Raw genomic sequence first — 20,552 nt, forward strand, 5'->3', positions numbered from 1 at the left:
GGGGGGGGAAGGCGGAAATCTTCCTCTTCAAGCGTTTATCGAGTACAAGCGTTTATCAAGTACAGGGGCAGGTCTGTGCTGCCCCAAGGTGGGGGCGTCGTGGGAGTGTTGGGAACAGTCCTGGGGTCACGCGGCCGCAGACTCGCCCACATCCAGAGCAGCCCCGCTCCGGGGAAGGCAGGTAGGGACCGAGCGGCGCGCTGGCGCCGTGCAGGGTGGGCCCGGGCTCGCTGGTTTACCCCCACAGCCGTGCACCTGGCAGCTCCCCCCTTCCCGCTCCTCCTCGCTCGCCCGTTCCCCGGCCCCCTTCCATCCGGCCCCCGCACCGCAAGCTGTTCCTAATCAATGAGAACGGGAAGCTCGGCCCTCACATTACATCACGGGATGTGCTTGGCAGCGGCAACGGCAGCAACGGGAGCCGCTGCCTCGGGCAGCACAGCCCTGGGTTCGAGCGGCCTAGGTCTGGCCGGGTCCTCCTTCCTGCTCAGGCCTCGTGGGTGTTGCAGAGGGAACCCGGGCCCCCGAAGCCTCCCGCGGGCGGCGCGCAGGTTCGCCGCCCCCGCCCCCGGCCGGGTCCCTGGCGCTGCCGGCGGAGGGCAGCTAGTGTTAACTCGCTGCGCCACCTAGCTACGGCGTCCGGGAATGCAGCGCGCCGTTCCCCCGGGGTGCGGCCCCTGGGCCCAGCTGCCCCACTCTCCGGAAAGCCCCATCCGGCCCTTCGGGGCATTGTCAATGGAGAGCTCGGCACCTGCCAACCTGGAGGGTCGATATCTAGCAGCCCGGACCATCCCAGCCCTGTGACTCTGTGTAGCTGCCCTTTGACAGGTGGCCAGCCTCAGTACTGTGTGCAGGTCCAAGCTTCTGGGAGGTGCCCCTCAAGCTGCTGTTCAGGATCACAGCAAAGCTGAGACACAGGGCCCTGGAAGCTGACCTCCTTGCCCCATCTGTGCTGTCTTTATGTGTGCCTCACGCTTTATAGAGTATAAAACCATCGGGTCTCCTCTGTAAAAATCCCTACTCACAGCTCACTGTGCCGTCCAAGGCAAGCCTGGCAGGGGTTGGACCGAGAGGGAAAGGAGGCCTGGGAGACCACCGGGTGCCTCATAACAGCAGGTCTAGGATTTGGATTCCAGGCCCAGGGCTCGTTCTGGCACCCAGAGCCGTCTCGTCCCCTCAGGAGGCCACCTGCCTACCCACTTATTCAACCCAGCCTGGGCTTTCAGGGCTGAAAGTTGGAGATTTTGAGTCAGAGGCCCAGATTCTTCACGTCTTATCTGGACAGCTCTGGACGGTGGCTGCCTGAAGGCGTCTGGGGCTGGGGAGTGGGGAGCAGAGCAAGCTGGCGAGAGCGTCTCCCTGCCCTGCCCTCCACAGGGAGACACTGCATCCTTCCTCCGGTTAGTGCAGCCCTCGGGCGCGGGGGTCTGTGTGGCCAGGCCTGCACTCCGGGCCCACCTGGGCTTTGCAGGAAAATTAGTGCTACTGGGGTTTCCACATCAATTCCTCGGGTATTGAGCGTCAAGGATGGACCTGCAGGAAAAAGTGTTCTCGGGACGCGGAAGGTGCCAAACACCTGGTGCTTCTGTCCCCCGGGTGGTCAGTGTAGCCACAGTTGGAAGAAGGATCTAGAAGGATCTAGAAGGATCTATTTAGAGTCTTGTCAACCGCTCCCAACTGCACGTCCAGGTGTGGTGGATATAGTCGTGAACAAAACACTGATAGGCCTTGACCCCAAAGGGATGATGGTCTGGTGGGGTGCTCCCAGGCAGGAACCCCTGGATCTGGGAGGCCTGGTGGCCAAGTCCTTAGGGCTCTTGAGCCCTCCAAAGCCAGAGTTTTCCACTCTTCCAGCCCTGGCCCAGCCAGAGGCTCCCAGTGTGGATGGGATTTGAAGGAAGGGCTACTTGGCCTCCAGACTCCAGGCAGCAGTCCTCCACTTAGACCTTTGATTGTGGCACATGTTTGTGTTTGTTGCCCTTCGGTGAGCCCAAGTCTGTCTCCCCGCAGAAGGCAAGTCCTTGGTAAAGGAGCTCCTTGAGCCTGAATGTCAGGTGCTGCCCCTTAGGGGGCTGAGGAAGTTAGAGTGCCTGAGGGTAGGAGGCAGGTGGCCTCGGCCTGCTGTCGCTTAGGTGGGTTCTCCTTCCCAGGCCCCCTGGATTCTCCTTAGGAAAGGGGGGCAGGTGGGGTAAGACCGTGCTCATGGCCACAACGGGAGAGGTAGCGTGGAACACAAGGAGGCCAGGGAGCCCTCGTGTTGCCCCATCCTCGCCGTCTCCTGGCCAGTCTGTCCGTCTTTCCATAGGTAAGGAAGCTCCACATGTGGGAGGCTTCCCCTGCCCAGGGCTGAGGGTACCTTTCCTCTCTGTGGGGACTCACTTCTGCCACCTTCTTTTCCTGGTCAGTTGTTCCTTTTCTGCCCCTTCTTCTCATTCTTTGCTTCCCCTCCCTTCCCCAGCACATTGCAAGGGTGTGTGGGTAGAGGCTCCTTGGCCTGGGGGCTCTCCAGGCCCTCACCCTGACGAATGCCCTCTGCAGCCAACGGCTGGCTGCAGCACAGCTGTGCTTAGGAAGCCACTCCTGAGTATTTTCAGGAAAGTTTTCTCCCCTTCTGTTTTTGTGGTTGTTTTGTTTTTGTTTTTTTTTAAAGGAGTCATTTCCTCCTTTCCTTTCTCTTTCTCTCTCTGCTTTCTTCCCTCTTTCCTCCCTCTTGGAACCTTCCCCTTCTCTGATTTCTTTCTATGACAGCCTTGTTTCGAACCACTTTGCTTTGGTTCTGATGTGCTGTCTTGGCCTCTCTCTCTCTCTTTTAGTTTTCATGTTGCCTTCTTGTCATTCTCTTGCTCGGGGGCTCAGTGATTGCTTCCCTCCTTTCCCCAAGCTCCCACTTGTGTCAGGTGTGTCCCTCCAGAGCTTCTGCGCCCCCCCTCTCACTTCTCATCCCTGGTTGGCATTAGCGCCCAGAGGACTCTGTGCCTTAACAAATAATTAGACCAAGGACAAGTGTATTTGGGGGATGGGGGGAGGGTGATGCCTGACCCTGGGAGGTGGGGACACTATTAATAGTCCTAAGAGCAGCTGGAGGTGGGGGCAGTTGTCTGGCCGGGCCTGGGCAGCTTACAGGGCCAGAAAGGGCAACGCTGGAAATAGAGCGGGTGGGGGTGGGGGGGAGCAGCTCCGCGTGCCCCTAGCCTGGATGGGGGGACACCCTCCACAGGGCCCACCTTTTCTTGGTGTGCTGGGCCCACTGTCAGTTTCTGTCTGTCAGGCTGAGGAGGGGACAGAAGCTTTAGGGGCTGGGGGCCACTCTTCTGGACCCCACTATTACATGACTCCTGGCCCCAGGCCCTCTTGCAAATGTTGGCTTCCAGCTGCTGGTTGAGCCGTGGCACCAGCCGGCGCTCCCAGGAGAGGCAGCTGGGCACCCGCTGGGGCAGCACCTATGCTTCTGGTGTCCTCAGCTCTCTATACCCTTACCGCTGGGCTAGGCTAGGCAGGGCCTAGGGCCCAGCGTCCTCAGAATCCGGGGCACAAGCATTTTCTCCCCCTTCCCTGTTGCCCTTACGCATCCCCCGGGTAAGGGGATTTCCAGCGTGGTGGCCGTCCAGAGACCATTTACCGTGACCACTGACTTTGGGGAGGGACACGCCTGTAGAAGGCATCCCACTCTTTCATTTCCAGACACACCTCTCTGCCCCTCTTTGCAGATCGTCATGGGCCAGGCCCTGAGGGAGCCCCTCAGCTTACTGGCTGTGTTCCCTGGGGCAAGACACCGAAAAACAGTAATCCAGGGCATGCTCAGGGGTGTCATAAAGAGTATGCACGCCTGAGGGCAGGGAGCTGAGGGCCAGCCACACTCCCCCACGAAGCAGCCTGTGAGCAGAGTGGGAGAAGGAGGAGCAGTTTCAGCTCATGGAGGTGAAGCACCTTTTACCTGTTTTCTCGTTTTCCTCGCCCAGGAACCCTAGGTGGTGGGTAGCACCTGCATTTAACAGAGGAAGAAACAGCTCAGAGCTTGGCCAAGGTCACTGCGCTGGTAGATTCTAGAGCATGGATGTGAACTCAAGAGGAGCCCCTTTCCACTGTCGCTGGTTATCCATCTCTATCCCCCTCTGCCCTCCCTGTGCTGGGGTGAGCCCCCCCGCCCTTAGAGCAGACACGGGGTCCAGACCAAGGACATCTCCCCTGGATAGGCCAAGGCAGGCTCTGGGCAAAGGTGGGCCAGGGCCCGGGGCGGGGGTGCTCCCGCCTCCCGCCTCCCTCCTCCCCAAAGACCCCTTCCTTTGGCTTCTTCAGTAGTGGCCACTTCACCCCCAATCCCTGTCTGACAGGAATTCTGATCTGATGGGATTTGCTGGCTCCTGGGCACCTCTGGAACACCCCAGATGGTGTTACTGCAAGGCACTGGGTCTGCTTGTTCAGAGAGAGCCACGGAGCACTGACGTCTGAGGTCTCGCAGGTCGGTGCTGAGTCCCCTGCAAAGGGGGGACCCGGGAGGAGCCCGTGGGTCTGCCCGCATCCCCCAGGGCTGCCTGCCGGGCTGGGCGTGGAGAGGCCCCCAACTCGCGGATGGACCTGGCCTTTGCCCCTCCATCCACCTGCTGGGTGTTGTGCTCTGCACCAAGGTGTATCCTTCCTCCTGTCTCCTTTATGGGCCACTGTCTGTCCTCTCATGGGAATAAGCAGTCAGGCACCCAGTTCCCTTGGGCTTCAGTGACCGGGTCGCGTCTCTAGTTCTCCCTGGGCTGGGGGCAATGCCAAGGAAGGTTCTCCCGTCGGGTGCGGGGCAGAGAACGCTGAGCAGCTCACACCAGGGGAGGACCACAGACGGCACTGGCGGAGGCAGGGTGGGTGGAGGTGGGACCGGTCGTGCTCGCCTCCAGGGCCAGGGCCTGCGACTGCCGTGTCCCATCCAGATGTTCCCTGCGGCCTGATCTGTTGTCCCTGCCCCATCCTCCCTTCATGGCCTTCTTGAGCTCAGGCCTCAGGGGCAGCCAGAGCAGGTCTAGCCTACGCAGGTGTGACCGGCACGCCACCTCCCCCCCCCCCCCCCCCCCCGCACAGGTGACTCAGGTCAAAGGCTCAAGCCCCTTCAGATCCATGAGTAGAGGGGGAGTGAGGAAAGGAGAGAGGAAGGTAATGAGGGGGTGACGTGTGTGCCTATCCTGCCCCTGGCCACACCCCTGCCCAGATCGTCGGGGCTGTGCTTCCTGGTCATGCTCCTGTCCCCACCACGTGGGGCTCTAGGGGTGACAGAAGAGGGATAAACCTCAGGATGGCTCCAGGGCCCGTGTGTAGGCATGAAGCTGGGGGCGGAGCACAGGGTGGAAAGAAGGAAGGAAAGATCCTAGAAGCCCCCTGGGCCGGGCCCAGGCAGAGCCCCTCCCCTCTTTGCCCTCTGGCTGCCCTGCACTCTCAAGGACTTCCTCGGTCCCTGGGTCTCCTGTTTGCAGAGAATGGGGAGAACCCCTCTGTGACCCGTCTCCCTAGCCCCCCATCCGTCCGCGGCTCCCCTCCTCAGGGTGTCTCAGATTCTCAGACTTAGGTTTCAAGAGGCACAATAGTTACATTCTCCGGCTCTGATTGCCGCAGGCCAGGCCTCTGGCTCCCCTTGAGATAGGGTTTCCAGTGCCCTGGATGCTCCGGAATCACAGAAGAGGGGGAGCCAGGTAGGGGGAGGGGAGTGTCACACTGGGGAGGGCCAGGATCAGCTCCTGAATTGCATCGGCCCTTCAGAGGACCCCCAGAACAGCGCACGCTCCCGCCTGCTTCCCGAACCCCAGACCTGGAGAAAGCCTGGGGAGGGGCAAGCAAACTGCAAACTCCGGGGGTTGTGCTCGCTAGCCCCCAAAGGTCAGAGGTCCGGCCGAGCTAGAGGTGGCCTCCTGTCTGGCCCAGTGCTTAGCACTGAACATGCCGTGCCCGGTGGGACCACGGCTCTGCGTGCATCGTCTGCTCCTACCCCTACGGGGCAGCAGGAAATCGCTTGTTGTGTGTCCAAGCGCGTGCGCGTTTGACTGCGCTTGCCTCAGTGTACGCACGTTGTGGGTGTGGTTGAGCTGCGTCTTTCCGCCCCTCTTGGCCACCTAAGAGCTCACTCTGTCAGTGATGTGCGTGGAGGCAGCCGGCCAGCAAGTTGCATGTGGCCCCTTTCGCGGAGAGAGTTTGTTTCGGGTGGGAGCTGAGGCAGAGCGTTCCCTGCAGCGAGCAGGAATTCGTCCTTCACCTAGCGGGAGCCGTAAATATCTCCCCGTCTGTGAGTGGAAATATATATACATATATATAACATGCTGTCAACTGGGGTTCGGATGCGACACTGGGCTCTTCCTGGCTGCTGGAGCTTCCCCTCCAGAGCTCCAGTGAAGTGTCCCTTTTGGATACACACACACACACACACACACACACACACACACAGAGAAACGGCAAGGTCAGGAGAGGAAAGAGAGCGGGAGAGAGGGAAAATGAAGGAGAAGGAAGGACAGAGAGGAGTGCGGAGCCAAGACAGAGAAAAAGGAGATCAGAAATGGGATTCCAAAGGGAAAGGCGAAGAGATCCATAAAGAAAGTAGTGGGGCTTCAAGGGCTGAGAAGGGCTGGTGGAGGGTCCAGAGAGGCAGTGCTGGAGGGGGAGCTTCGTGGCTGTTCCAGGGGATGTGAAGGGACCTTAGGAAGAGAGGGGTCCACACTGCCTGCCAACTGTTGGCCGAGCTTGGCCCAGGTCCGGGTATTTGCAGAAGGCCACAAGCCATTGATGCAGGGGGGTGACCGATGACAGGTGTGCAGACGAATGGGGAGTAGCCCCAGACCCGGGAGCCATGCTGAGACAAGAGTCCAGATCTGTCACCTGCCTCTGCATAATCCTCCCTTCTGGAAGCCTCCACAGCGGCCAGAGCCCTAAGGCACTACTGGCAGGTGGCCTCTCCCTCAAAGGTGTGGATCACATGAGAAGCCCAGGTCCCAAGCAGAGGGCAGTCAGCAGAGCATGCTCCTGGGGGTGACATGAGCTGGCGTGACCCTCGGCAGCACGAAGAATAAGCTGTGGGCTCTGAGATTCTCTCCGTCCCCAAACCTGGCCCCGGGCTCAGGGACCCTGATGCCTGCCTGCCCAGGGCGTGCATCCCAGGGCATCAGACACAGTGGCTGGACTGTTCCTAGGAGGCTATATTTGATAGGCCTCACGTGAGAAAGCTTCAAACCAGGGAAGGTGCTTTGGTCCTCAGCGCCAGGAAAGAGGGAAAGGTTGAGCTGCGTCAAGGCCAAGAGCGCGTAGTGGTGCCACCCCCCCCCCCCCCCCGGCTGCTGCGTCCCCTCTCCGGTCTCTAGGATGCGAAGGCAGCAGTTGTCTCTGAAGAGAGGGGTAGGCAGCGGGGTTAGGGTTGCTTTGCTGACCTTGGTCAGGGTGGCCCTGAACTGGGGGGTGTGTACCTAGGGTCCCCACGGCTCTGGCAGCCAGGCTGGGGAGAGCCGAGGCCACAGAGGCTTCCAGGGGATGTGGCCCGGGAAGCCCGGGGAACCAGAGTAACAGCCTCTGGGGGCGGGGAGGGGGGGGGCGTGGGCCGGGTGGTTGGGGGAGGGAGGATAAAAGATGGAGCTGGGCACCTGTCTGCCTTGTGCCAGCCAACACTGTCCCTGCCCCTCCACTGGCCCACAGGCCACCAGCTGGCCCATTATCCCTGGCGAGAAAGCAGACACTGGAGGGGGGCTCCCATGCAAACCCGCCCGGCAGGGACTGCCAGGGGAGAGCCACCCTGTTCTGGGTCGGGGGCGAGGGGAGAAGGGGGGGGGGCAGCGGAGACAGGAGCCCCCGCCGCGCAGCAGTCAGGTCTCCTCCTGTGCTGTTGGCAGGGGGCAGTGCGTGGGGCCTGTGAACAGGAGATAAAGAGTTCAGGCAGAGGGTTTTTTCTCACTAACCGTGGATTTGTATGTTTGTTCAGCTGGTGGCTCTGATAAGCCCCATTCTGCCAGATAAAAGCTGAGCAGCCATGAGGCGGGGCGTGGGGAGGGGTGTCATAAAGGGACCTTCCTCCTGTCTGTCCTGAGGCCTGGGGTTATCCCCTCCCCCAGGGAGCCCAACAGGGAAGGGAGTCACGATGCTGGGTTGGCGTGCCCCCCCCCCGGTGGGCTAGGCTGATCCCAGAGGGCTTCTGATCCCGGAGGGTTGTCTAGAGCAAGCCCCGACCTCCAGGCGCGGCTCCCCAAAGAGCCCACAAAGGCCGGCCCAGCTGGCCCCCACTCCTGGGGCGGGGTGGGGGGGTTGGTTCTCCTTACCCTCCCTAGAAGCCCGTCCACCAGGGCCCGGTGGCCGGTTTGGGCCCCACGGCTGCTGTATGGGTTCCTGCCAGTCCCCTGCCCCCGTCCGTCCAAGGCGCACCCCTAAGCCCACTGGGTGGACGAGGGCCGGCCCCCCCTCGTGTCCCTCCCTGTCCTGCCGGGGCAGGGGTCCTAGTTGAGCCCCTGGGCCCGGGGATGGCCCGTGGGGGGCTTCGGCTGCCTTGGAGTAGCACGTGGCGTCCCCAGGGCCCCTGCCTCAACCCTCCCTTCTCCTTCTGCGGGGTGCTGGCCCCCCGAGGGTGAAGGGGGTGCCGCACGCTGGAGCAGGACGGTGGGGCCCTGGCTGAAGCTGCCCCTGCTGCAGGGCTGCCTCCTGAGCCTCCGAGCCTGGGTCCAGATTTCCAGTGTTTCTGCCTTTTGTCCTGGAGCCGAGCTGAGCATGCCGGGGGCCGGCGGGGGTGGCATTGTGGGGACGCTGGCTGGGCCGCCAGCCGTAAGATGGCTGCCAAGGGCTAAAATGGCTGCCAGCAGCGCCTGGAGGCGCGTGGCAGCGGGCCTCGCCCGCGCTGGCTCCTCGCTCCCGCTTGCTCCTTTGCATCAAGCTAATAGTAATAACAGCAATAACGTTTCGGGGCAGTGTCCTGGTTTAGAAGGATTTCCTGCCTATCGCGCTCTCCTGGAGCCCCATTTGTCTCTGCCTTAGTCGCTGGCCCATCTCCATCTCTTTGTCGGGTTCTCTCTAGCCTTTCTGTCCTTGGGCCGGGTGTGCGCATGCGCGCAGCTTTCTGTCTCCACGTGGCCATTTTCAGGGGGCCCGGGACGGCACCCGTGGGGGGACTCCTCTGTCTCCCCCAGCTCCGCCGACCCGGCCCCGGAAGGCCGATGGGGAACGAGTTGGTCCCAGGAGGGGTGGGGTCGGTAGCGGGCACCCCCAGGGCAGCAGAGCCTGGAGTGTGTGCCCCTCAGTGGGCTCCACGTGCTGGTCGCCTGGCTGTGCCCTGCCTGAGGTTTCGAATGGAGGAGAGAGGAAGCAGGCTCAGGGTCCAGGGAGGGCCTAGCGTGGGGTGTCCGCGACTTTAGCCCCTCACCTGCTCCTTCCTGGGCAAGCTGGGGGTGGAATCAGACCTAGATAGCCGGGAAGGGGCCAAGGTGAGAGAAGGACGGAATTCATACCCACGAGGCACCGTGGCACAGAGAGGTTGCCCTCCTGGGAGCGTGGGGGGAGGTCCTGTGGATTCTCTCTCCAGAGCGGAGAGCACCACGGGCAAAGAGGCGGCGGCCTGGGATAGGATTCGCCACCCCTCCGCACACCACGGGGGTGAGCACAAAGGGAACCGTGGAAGGCTGCACCCCAAACTGGGCGGGCCGGGGGGGGGGGCGAAGGACCGCCATTAGCACTTCCCTTGTGAACCTCTCTGGGTGTTTGATTTGTGACAAGGTTTACTGTTCTTTTTTGGAATTAGAGGGAAAAAAAAAATTGAGCAGGTAAAGAATCGGGGGGAGTGGGGCCTAAACCTGTCCTGTTAGGCAGCCTGTCCTTTCCCACTGGTCACCTTGAGGCAGGTGGCCGAGAACTCGGCCTGAGCCAAGGCTGGGCCTCCGCTCCCATAGGGAAGCTGTTCTTACCAGCCCCTGTGGCCATCACTCTCTATCCCTCCCGAGTGGCCGCAGGGCCCCCTGCCGCAATCTCTTGGGCCCACACCTTGCCCTTTGGGAACTTCCGTGCTGGTCAGTCCCCAGTGTGAACAGCTTGGCTGTGAGGCCAGCGAGGGGTGGACTCTCCGGCCAGCAGGCTGACCTCGGGGCGGTGGATGAGACCCAGGAGGCAGGGCCAGAGTTGGGCAAAGCCCCGGCCAATACCAGGGCACGGTTTTCTGATGCCACCCCCACGTTGTCTTCCTGTGACCAGCCCTTTCTTTACCAAATGCCTGCCTTCCTCCTGCCCCACAACCTGCCCTGGCCCCCCTCTGCCACCCTCTCGCCAGCTGTCGTGCCTGGGCAGGCATTCTGGAGGTCCCCATTGTGCCCCTGGCACACAAAGCTTTGAGGACCTGGGGGGGGGGGCGGGGGTGGGGGGGGGCTTTCCCAAGCTCAGCAAAATATTCACACACACACTCCACCCTGCCCCAGCCCTCTGTGAGCTCCCACCGCACAATGGGCCCTTGTCTCGGGGCTCCCTCTGAGCAGCTGTGGCACCGGGGCATGAGACAGCCCAGACAGGCTGGCACAGAGCGGGCGACAGCGTTAGGGCAGGCCTCCCCCCTCTGTGTTGCCAGGCACCGCCTGTAAGCATAAAGGTGAGGTGGGGGTGGTTCAGGCTGACAGGAATGGCCGTAATTAATGAAGTGAGAGAAGGACGGGGCTGCTCCTCTGGGGGCTTGGGCTGAGCGGAGGACGGGGGGACCCTGGGGTTCGTCCCAGCTGTGCTGGGTTCGTCCCACTGGCTTCTTTCACGGGCACCCTCCTTGCCCTGGTTCTCAGCCACTGCTGCCCACTTGAGGGCGACTTCGCCCCCCGGGGCGCACGGGGCAGTGTGCATGGAGGCAGTTCTGGTTGGCACACTGGGGTGCTACTAGAATCTAGAACGTGGAGGCCAGGGCTCCTGCCAGACACACCCTGCGGTGCCCAGGATGCCCCGCCGCGGAGAAGGGTCTGGCTCCACTGTCAGTAGCACTTTCTTCCTCCTCTCTCCAGGTCCCCCCAGGCTGTTCCCCCCCCGAGGAGAGGGTGCTGTGAAGGTGTTTGCAGGGCTGAAGGCGCAGCTCCTTGGCTGGCGTTGGTGGGGCGCTTCGATCCTGACCTCTTCTCCCCTTTGTGTCTCCCGCAGAATCCGGACAATCAGATAGTTCAAACCAGCAAGGAGATGCGGACATCAAACCACTGCCCAACGGTCAGTGCCCCTCCACAACTCCCGCTGGCCCACGCCTGGCCTCTTGGGCCTGCCCTGCCCCCCTCGCCCTCCTCTGCCCTCCAACACCCTGGCCAACCTGGCCTCCTGTCTGCCCCCATTTCTTCCCCTCGACTCAGCTGTTCCTCAGCTGAACTTCCGCTGATGGCCAAGGGGGTGGGGGCTCTCCTGAAGCCTGCTCGGTCCTCCGTGTAGACGTGAGGGCCCTGAGGGCCGGCCTGTGTCTGGAGAACACGAGGCTTGGGAGGAAGCGAGTCGAAGCAAGAGTGGGGAGAGCTTTGGGGAGACAGGCGGGTGGCCCCTCCGAGCCTTGCCTGACTCACTCACTTGTCCTTTCCACTCTTCAGGGCACTTAAGTTTCCAGGACTGTTTTGTGACTTCCGGGGTCTGGAATGTGACGGAGCTGGTGAGAGTATCACAGAGTAAGTGAGTTCTTTCTTCCAGCCGTGGCTGAGCTCAGCAGACCGGGGTGTGAGGAGGGGGGATTCGGACCCCACGTGTCCCCCCTCCAGCTGGTGGGGTCCTAGTAGGGGGCAGACAGGATTTCCTGGGACACTCTGCCCATTGGTACTGGGCGAGGTGGAGCAGAGGTGCCCAGAGAGCCCTATCTCTAATCTCCACTGTTTTGGAGGAAAACAAAATCATAACCAAGGGCTCTTTCCCAAAGACCCCCCGCCCCCAGCCAGGAGGAGGCTTCTGGGGAGCCGCTCGTGACAACAAAACAGGCCCCACCGAGCCTTCCACACCGTCCAAACCTCATCACCTTCTCGCCTTTTCCCAGCTCCTGTTGCCACAGCATCAGGGCCCAACTTCTCACTGGCGGACCTGGAGAGTCCCAGCTACTACAACATAAACCAGGTGACCCTGGGGCGGCGGTCCATCACCTCCCCTCCTTCCACCAGGTGAGCCCAGGACCCTGGCCCTCCCCTCCGATCCCCAGGCCGTCTCGGGGGCTGCAGGCAGCTGTCACCCCTTGTTGAGGGTGTTGACTCCAGCGCAGCCCGGGCCCAGCGTGCCGCCAGCCCCCTGAGCTTCCTGCTTTGTGCTGTCGCTGGGCATTTGGTGCTGGGGACATAAGCCCCAGCGGGGCACAGCTCTGCCTACAAGGCACTCCCCGTGGGGATCTGAGAAGGCCTCTCTCTTGGGCAAGTGACACGAGCCCAGACGTACGGGGGCTGGTACAGGCACGGGGTGGGTGCTCCAGGTAGAGCAGCCTCTGTCCCAGGCAAGGATGGACGTCCGGGTGGGACCCCCAAAGAGGGCTTTGGAGGCCAGCGGAAGGTGTTTAGACGTAAAACCCACTGCAGGGTTTTAGGTTTTAAGCAGGAGATGCTGGGGATTTGTGTTCTAGAAAGTACCCCTAGCAGCAGCACGTGTGGGCGGGGCTGACAGCCAGTTAGAGGCCCTCCCAGCAGGCTGGAGTAGGGGAGGGCCTCAGTTGGGCGGGGGAGTGGCATGAGAGGACCGGACGGAGCTGAGAGGTTTTGGGGAGGTGGGCACATTCGGCCCTTGTCAGGGCCAGTTGTTCGGGGGCAGGAAGGGACCCTGTGCTTTTTTTTAAAAAGCTTGAACGTCTGGTTCATCGTGAGGTTTTGGGAATTTATTTTTATTGGTTTAAGTATCGCACTGTGATGTCATAACGTTCTCGTGTTAGTGATATTTTAACATAAAAGAACACAGTATCCTGATGTCTGAATTCCGTAGCACCCCTTGGCATTTTTGTCCCTGGCGAGTGCCTCTCGACTTGCCCTGGCCCTGGGGGCTGATGGGAAATAGAAGGTGGGACCACAGAAGCAGTTGAGGGGGGTTTTGCGGATGAAGGTATCACGGGCCGAGAAGGGGTTCGAGGAGGAGGAGCAGACCTGCGGGGTCCCGAGGGACTCTAGGGCCCGTCTGGTCTCAGGGGAAGGCACGTAGCGAGTGCTTGGGAACGCTGCTGTCATCAGGCGCCTGTTGCCCACCCGGCGGGTCGCCGGAGCGAACCGGGGAGCAGTTCGGGGGCCGGGACGTCAATCCTCCCTTGTCCCACCTGATCCTCTTCCCCAGCACCACCAAGCGCCCCAAGTCCATCGATGACAGCGAGATGGAGAGCCCTGTCGATGACGTCTTCTATCCTGGCACAGGCCGCTCCCCAGCAGCTGGCAGCAGCCAGTCCAGTGGGTGGCCCAACGACGTGGATGCAGGTATGGGTGCTGCAGGGCCAAGCCCGAGCGGGGCGGCTGGCGCCTCTTTTTCCCTCTCGGTTTGCCTGGCGCGCCTCCCTCTGCTTCCCCTGCTGTGGGAGGCGCTACCTCCTGATCTCCCAGAGGAGGGCGGACCGGGCCAAAGGAGGGAGTGGAGGTGAGGAGCTGGGCTGCCGCTAACTCGGCCGCAGAGCCCGCAGGTGCGGTGGAAGGAAGGCAGAGGCCCCAGACTTCGAGCCCCCTTGGTCTCCGTCTCCTGCTGTTTCTCTGGAGGGGTTGCCCTAGCTCCTACGGTCCTCATGGTTTAAAGCGGTTTCTCAATCCGGGCACTGTTGACATTTGGGGCCACGTCGTTCTCCGTGGTGGGGCCATCCTATGCACTGCAGGGCACTGAGCAGAGCTCTGGCCTCCAGCCGCCAGCCAGTAGCAACTCTCCCGTCCTCCCCAAAGTATAATGACCAGAAACGTCTGGACATTGCTGAACGTCCTCTGGCATAGGGGGAGAGGAGACCAGAATCATCCCGAGTTGAGAACCACTGGTCTGACGGGCCCAGCATCACAGAGAGGAGCAGAGCCTAGGAAAGAATGACCAGAATCATTTTCCAATCAAGCAGGGAAGGTAGGGAAGGGCAGAGGTCTAAAGGAAGCTAGCTCAGTCCTCCCAACAGCCTCCAACCACCCCTTTCTTGGTGAACCCACCCACCTTCACGTCTAGTCTTGACGGGAGGTATAAGCAGACCCAGAGAGCCCAGATGGAAAGGAGGGAGAGTGTGTGCATGTGTATTCCCGCGCGCGTGCCCGTGTGTGTGTGTGTGTGTGTGTGTGCATGCACATATAAATGTACGAGGAGACTGGCTGCAGGCTATTTCTGCCTGACGCACGGGTGGTACAACCTGTGTGTGTCCTCGAGGTGTGGGTTTCTCGGGGCCAGAGAGTGCGACCCATGTGTGGGCGTTGTACGTGGGGCGTGTCTGCTGTGGTCAGGCCTGGGGCTTTGCTCTCGAAGCCGGAAGAGAAGGGTCTGACCCGATGTCCCCTTTGCCTGGCGTTTTCCAGAAGTGCGTCTACAGAGATGGGCCACGTGGATGGGCAGGGGTAGGAACTGGGGGAAAGCGAGGCAGAAGGGCGGGGAGGCGCTCCTGCTTTCCCGCGGCCCAGACACAGGCTCCCGCTCTCAGCTCCCTGGGAGGAGGGGAGGAGGGTCTGAGGGTACGGGCTGTAACCACTGCGAAGCTCATCCCTGTGGGACAGCTCCCTGGCAGGCCTTTGGGTGCCTCCCCCAGGGTTCCCTCGTGGCAAGCAGGTGCCTGGGCCGACACAGCCCAGATACTTCCCCGGGGGAGAGAGAAGGGGTTGAAAAGGCCCTGAAGACTCCCCAGCCAGGGCCTCAGTTAAGGGACTGCCCCCTCAAGGACTCAAGCGCCTCGAGAGCCACATCCACAGCTGTTTCCTGGGGTTCAGCCCCCAAGTCCCTCTGCCCAGACCTGGTTCCCGAGGAGATGTCCCCTCCCTGGCTCCCGCTCTCTTTTCTCAGCCGTCTGCTCTGGTGCCTGACGTTTCTGCTCCTTCTAGCTGTCCTGCCGCGCACGGCCCCCAACATCCTCCTGCAGCACCCCTGGCTCCTCGCTTTCCCCTCTTTTCCTCCATGCCCGCCCCCCCCCCCCCGCTGTGTTGTTTCCCCGTGCTGCGACAAATCGCCAATTAAGCAGCCCAGCTGCAGGACAGGGAACAGCTGGGGAGGCGCTGTGCGGCCACGGGGACAGCTGTGCACAGCTGGTGGGGGTGCTCCCCACCCCCTCACTGTGCCAGCTATCAGGTGGCACACAGCTGCTGCCAGATAACGCCTCTGCTGGCGGCTGGGAGTTCGCCCTTCCCCCCACCCTTCCTGCAGTGAAGACTGCAGCCCCCTCACCCCCCATTCAAACCGATTCTCTGCCTCAAAGGTGGCAGCTCTGGAGGTCTCCACACCATCTTACCCGCCCCCCCGCCCCCCCAGCCCTGGGCACGGCCTCAAGGCTCAGCCCAGGACCGGAGACAGACTCCCCTGGAGGACCTGGCCCAGGGGCCCTGCTGGGTCATAGCACCATTTGGACATCGTGCCCCCTGGGCTCAGAGATGAACTTGGTTGGCATCATCAGGATCCTACAGGCGGGGAGCTCTGATGGGGTGTGCTCTGTGCCCCGGTTCCCACTGAATGCCATCCCATCTCTGGCAGCGGGAGCAGAGCAAAGCCTTGGAATGTCCCTCCCTGGGATCCCCCTGGCAGGGGGCCCTTTCCTGTCCAGCTCTGTCCCCAGGGCCCACCCAGGCCCTCCAGCCCCTTCCCCACTCTCTTGTCGGGTGTGGTATCACCCCCTCGGTCCCGCCTGAGGACTGGTGGCTTCTTCCTACCAGAGCCTCCCCCCTTGCAGGGCCCCACAGAGCAGACCCCGGCACGTGCTTCCTCGAGGTCTCCTTCACCCTCAACCTAGCTCTCTAGGGCTCCTCCTGCACACCTTTCTCCCCTGCCCCCCCACCCACCGCATCCCACCCTTCATTCTGTGCCCTCTGAACTTAGCCGCTCGGCAGAGAGCAAGATGGGCCCTCGGGTTTGTCCCCTCCCCAGCACACCCAAGGGCTCTCCTTTTCCTCTCCCTTCAGAAGTAGCTGGCCAGTCGGAGCTGGAAGTGGGCAAAGGAGGCAGGAAGGGGTGTGGTGGGGCAGGGGCAGCCGGGAGGGGGCCTGAGAAGAGAAGGAGCTAGCTGCTGGCTTCCCGCCCTCCCTTGCTCTCACCCCAGCCCAGCTAAACCTGCCCTGTGTTGCCGATTCCTCCCCCCAGGCCCGGCTTCTCTAAAGAAGTCAGGAAAGCTGGACTTCTGCAGTGCCCTCTCCTCTCAGGGCAGCTCCCCGCGCATGGCTTTCACTCACCACCCGCTGCCTGTGCTTGCTGGAGTCAGACCAGGTGAGAACTGCGGGCCCCGAGGGGGGGGCAGCGGGGGAGGCGGTGGGCCAGCTGGCCAGGTGAGGGAGCTAGGGCCACCCCGAGTGACAGCCCCAGGCCCTCTGAGTAGGCAGAGGGCACGGGAACGGGCCCTGCGTCCCAGGCGGCACCTCCTCACCTTGTTCCCCAGCTTCTCACACGCGTGTGTGCTTGCGTGTGTGCCTGGGTGTGTGCGCACGTGTGTGCTGTGCCGCACGGGCCCGTCCTGAGGCCCTCTGCGACTTGCCGTGTGACTCGCGAGGCCTCGGGCCTGCGCCTGCCCAGTTCTTTCCTCCGGCCAGCGGCGGGTGGGGAAGCACAGACTCCTCCCTCGGTCCCCCTTTTTTTGCCTCTTCTCTCCCGGCCCGCTGGCAGAGCCCGGGGGGTCGGGGTCCGGTGTCCCCGGCACCAGCCCGGGGCGGTGTGGGGGCACAGATCGACAGGAGCACTCGCGGGAAGCCAGGCTCCCTTCTGAGGCCCTCCCTGCCCTTTTCCGAAAGCCAAGGGCTGGGCCACAGGGGATGAATGCTGGCTCCTGGGTTGTCTTCCAGGGAGAGGAACAGGCCCACTGCTGTGGGGGGCTGTCTCGCTTCCGTCTTGGGAGAGGGCGCTCGGTGGGGGCGGGGGGAACACCTCAGCGTTCCCGAGGGGATGGAATCAGGCAGGGAGTTGTGGGAGCTGAGTCCTCATCCTGGCCACTCCCTCATTCGCCCCCAGAGGACCCTGCCCCGTGTCCGCCCGCCCACCCGCCCGCCGTCTTGTGGGCCCTTCTGTAGGACGCAGAGAAGAGTGAGGTTTACCCTCCCGGCTTCCTCCTCAGGGCCTCCTGGCTGAGAGCCCAGAGGCAGCCTGCACTGGGGCAGGGTGTGGTGGCCGCAAGGTGGGGGCGGGGACCCCAGGCCCTCTGTACAGGCAGCGGGAGGGCGGCAGGCCCAGCTCGGCTCCGCTTTTATGAACTCCAGAGAGAAGCCAAGTTTCCTCAGCCCCCTAATGAAACCGAGAGCAAGAGCGAGCTGATTGGAAACAGACTGGGGGGGGAGGACTCGGCTCAGGGAAGAGCCGGGGCCTGCGCTGGGGTGGGAGTTGTATGTAGGGAGGACGCGTGTGCGAGGACGGTGGGGCTGAGCGCTCCAGAACGTGGCCTGGGCGCCTCGGCCAGATGCACGGTCATTTGTATGCAGGAGCGGGGGTGGGGGGGGTGTTATGCGTGTCCAGGGCTCATCCTACACAGGCAGGGGGCCCCGTCTCTACCCAGAGACCAGGAGCTGTTGGCCTCCTCTGTCCCTCATCCAGGCTCCCACCTGGGCCCTGGGCCGGGGTGAAGCCAGTGAGGCATTCACCAGGATGCAGGACGTCACGAGGAGCCAAAACCCTAGCCGTCGAGACACATGATAACGTAGCGTCATATTTTTAAAAATTAGAACCAGTGCGAAAAACACGCGACGAACAGATATCAACGTTTTCAACAAAAGACGGGGCTGGCCTTGTACTTGCACGGTCCTGCTTTGTTCGTGTCGCTCTAACTCCAGCCCTGGTTCGAATCAATATTTACGAAGACAGGCAGCTGGCTGACTAGCCCTAGTTTGCCAATTTGACTTTTTAAAAATATTGCACTGAAATGTTAGTTACCTCACGGGCGCCTGGGTGGCCCGGTCGGTTGAGCCTCCCGACTCGTGATTCCCGCTCAGGTCGTGATCCCAGGGTCGTGGGATCGAGCCCCGCGTCGGGCTCTGCGCTGAGCCTGGGGCCTGCTTAGGATTCTCTCTCTCCCTCTGCACCTCCCTCAGTCGTGCTTGCAAAAGCAGGCACGCTCTCTCTCCAGTTAAAAAGGAAACGTTACTTACCTCGGGGCACCTGGCTGGCTCAGTCAGTAGAGCTGCGACTCTCGATCCTGGGGTCATGGGTTCAAGCCCCACGTTGGGTGCAGAGATTACGTAAATAAAGAAGACGGAGGACGTTGAAAAAAACGTTCCTCACCCCGGTTGCTGAGTTAGTAGGCGCTGCCTTAAGTCTCTCACTCTCCTCACCCTGGTCCTGGCCCTGCTCCTACCCCATCCTCCCCTTGCCTCAGGCTCCTCAGTGCTCTCTGTCTGACCAGCGGCCCCCGCCCCCCACTGCCGCCCATCGTGGCCCCCCACCCGCCTCCTAGGCCCTGATGCCCTTTTCTTCCCGCTCATGTACACGCAGGGAGCCCTCGGGCCACGGCATCAGCGCTGCACTTCCCCTCCACGTCCATCATCCAGCAGTCGAGCCCGTATTTCACGCACCCGACCATCCGCTACCACCACCACCACGGGCAGGACTCGCTGAAGGAGTTTGTGCAGTTTGTGTGCTCGGACGGCTCGGGCCAGGCTACCGGACAGGTGAGTCCCGAGGGCCCCAGGAGCCCCGCCACAGCTCATCTCTGCATCTGTCCGTCTGTCTCGGGGCTCACAGGGAGAGGGTCCAGAAGCCAGGAGCCCTCCTGGGGCTGGAGCAGCAGATAGCCAGTAACGCCAGACGCCTCGATCTCCTGGATCTGGGGGTAGGGGTCTGTGTATGATGCCGGGGTCTGTCTGTCTCACGGTCTAGAGAAGGGCGGGGCAGTGGCCGGGCCCACCTTGCTCGGGCTCCTTGCCCCGCCCTTGGTCTCTGTTCCCCCGGTAGGAGTGTATCCGTGATCTATCCGACCCGACCTGGGCTCCTTGCCTCCTAACACCCCTCTCAAAACCTCAGGGCTACAGGGATTTGGTAGGTTCTAGACCAAACGTTTCCCGGCCTTGGCACTGTTAGCATTTGGGGCTGTTCATTCTCTGTTCTGTGGAGCTGTGTCCTCTGTGGCCCCTACCCACTCAATGCCAGCAGCATCACCCCCTCCCAGCCCCGATGACCAGGATGTCTCCAGACTTCAGTGGGCCCCAGGGGCATCGTTGTTTCCTGGTGAGAAGGCCTGAGTAGAGGAAAGGCCCCCTGCCACGGGAGCTGTTCGGAGTCTCCTGTTGGCAGAACTCTTAACAAGAGTTTCCCAGGCCAGTCACTGTTCTGGAGCAAAGCCCTTGCGCTCCTCAGCCTAGAAGAGACACTGGTTCCCCCATGGAGCTCTGCCGCCCCACTGCCCTTGTCCGTGTCGGCAAGCCCCAGGGCCCAGTCGCTGACCAGCAGAAACAAAGGCCACTCAGCAAAGGGCTTATTCCAGACAGTGCTGGGCCACAGGTGACCCTTCAGTGGGACAGTGGTTCTGCCTTAGTCCCTGGGAGACCACTCTGGGTTGGGACACGGGTGGTCTCTAGACCTCTGCGAAGGTTCTAGAGCCCCAGCAGCACACTGCGCTGTGAGAAGGCCCAGTTCCTCTCCCTGCCGCTGGTCCAGGCTGGAAACCTGCTGTGAGAGGTCAGGTGGGGTGGGGTGGGGGGGGGGATGCTCAAAGGGCCGTGGTGGGGAAAGGCGTTCGGAAGCCCGTGCCAGAGGCAGCCCGGGGAGAGCCGTGGGCGGCTCTTGGCGACTCAGCCCAGTACTGCCTCGGGGCGCCCTGTGCAGAGTGGGCATTTTCTAAGTGCTGGTGTATTGATTTGGGGCAGGGCTACAGCTCGGCCTCCTCGCTCTCGCTGTCCAGAACGGAAGCCAGTCCTCTTCCGTCTCCTGTTCTCCCTCCTTCTGCTTTCCTTGTTCCCTTTTCCCCTTTTCCCTGTGAGGTCTTCTCTTGCTGGCTCTGTAGCTCCTTAGCGCATTCGGAGCCTTACCCACGTCTCTGGACAAGCTCCGTCCACTTTCAGGGGCATGGAGGGAGAGGTGGCCATGACCCCCGACAGCTACGACACCTCCTTCAGAGATGTCAGCCGAGTCTGCGGGAGCCGCCAGCCCGTGTCCCAGTGTCCAAGAGGCCTGGGGTCTGGATTATGGACCAGAGAGGCCAGAAGCTCCACCTTGCCTGCCTTCTCGCCCACAGAGGCAGCCGGGGTTTGGAATCAAAATGAGACTGACCTGAAGGACCATTTTAGCCCAGAGAGCCAAACCTAAACCCACAGGACCTTCGAGAATATGGGTCAGTCATCTTTAAGCATCCCCATCCTGGCTGGGTCCTGAGCCTCTCCCTTGACTTGACCATTCAAGATTAAGCGCTCACTGGGTCCAGAAGTTTTCCTCTCAAGGCAGATGCTTGCTCCGTGGATAAAACACTGCAGACAGGAGGGCCAACAGTCACCCTGGTTAAACAGAGAGGCTAGCCCGGCTGGGGAGTCTCTCTGGGTTTCCTCCTG

The 20,552-nt window shown here is 61.9% G+C and overlaps 1 protein-coding gene across 2 annotated transcripts in view; it reads left to right on the forward strand.

Annotated features, from left to right (window-relative positions):
- NFIX (nuclear factor I X) overlaps positions 1-20,552 on the forward strand; it is a 67,560-nt gene that overhangs the window by 36,185 nt on the left and 10,823 nt on the right. For both annotated transcript variants that reach the window (XM_047097596.1, XM_047097597.1), the window contains exons 2-7: positions 11,095-11,157; positions 11,523-11,597; positions 11,957-12,077; positions 13,222-13,358; positions 16,177-16,299; positions 18,505-18,680. In XM_047097596.1, coding sequence (XP_046953552.1) covers positions 11,095-11,157; positions 11,523-11,597; positions 11,957-12,077; positions 13,222-13,358; positions 16,177-16,299; positions 18,505-18,680 — 695 coding nt within the window. The remainder of the gene's footprint in view (positions 1-11,094; positions 11,158-11,522; positions 11,598-11,956; positions 12,078-13,221; positions 13,359-16,176; positions 16,300-18,504; positions 18,681-20,552) is intronic.

This window comes from Lynx rufus, unplaced genomic scaffold (assembly GCF_022079265.1).
Source record: "Lynx rufus isolate CCGP_SWC_20201006 ecotype Redwood Valley unplaced genomic scaffold, mLynRuf1.p SCAF_4, whole genome shotgun sequence".
Taxonomy (NCBI): domain Eukaryota; kingdom Metazoa; phylum Chordata; class Mammalia; order Carnivora; family Felidae; genus Lynx; species Lynx rufus.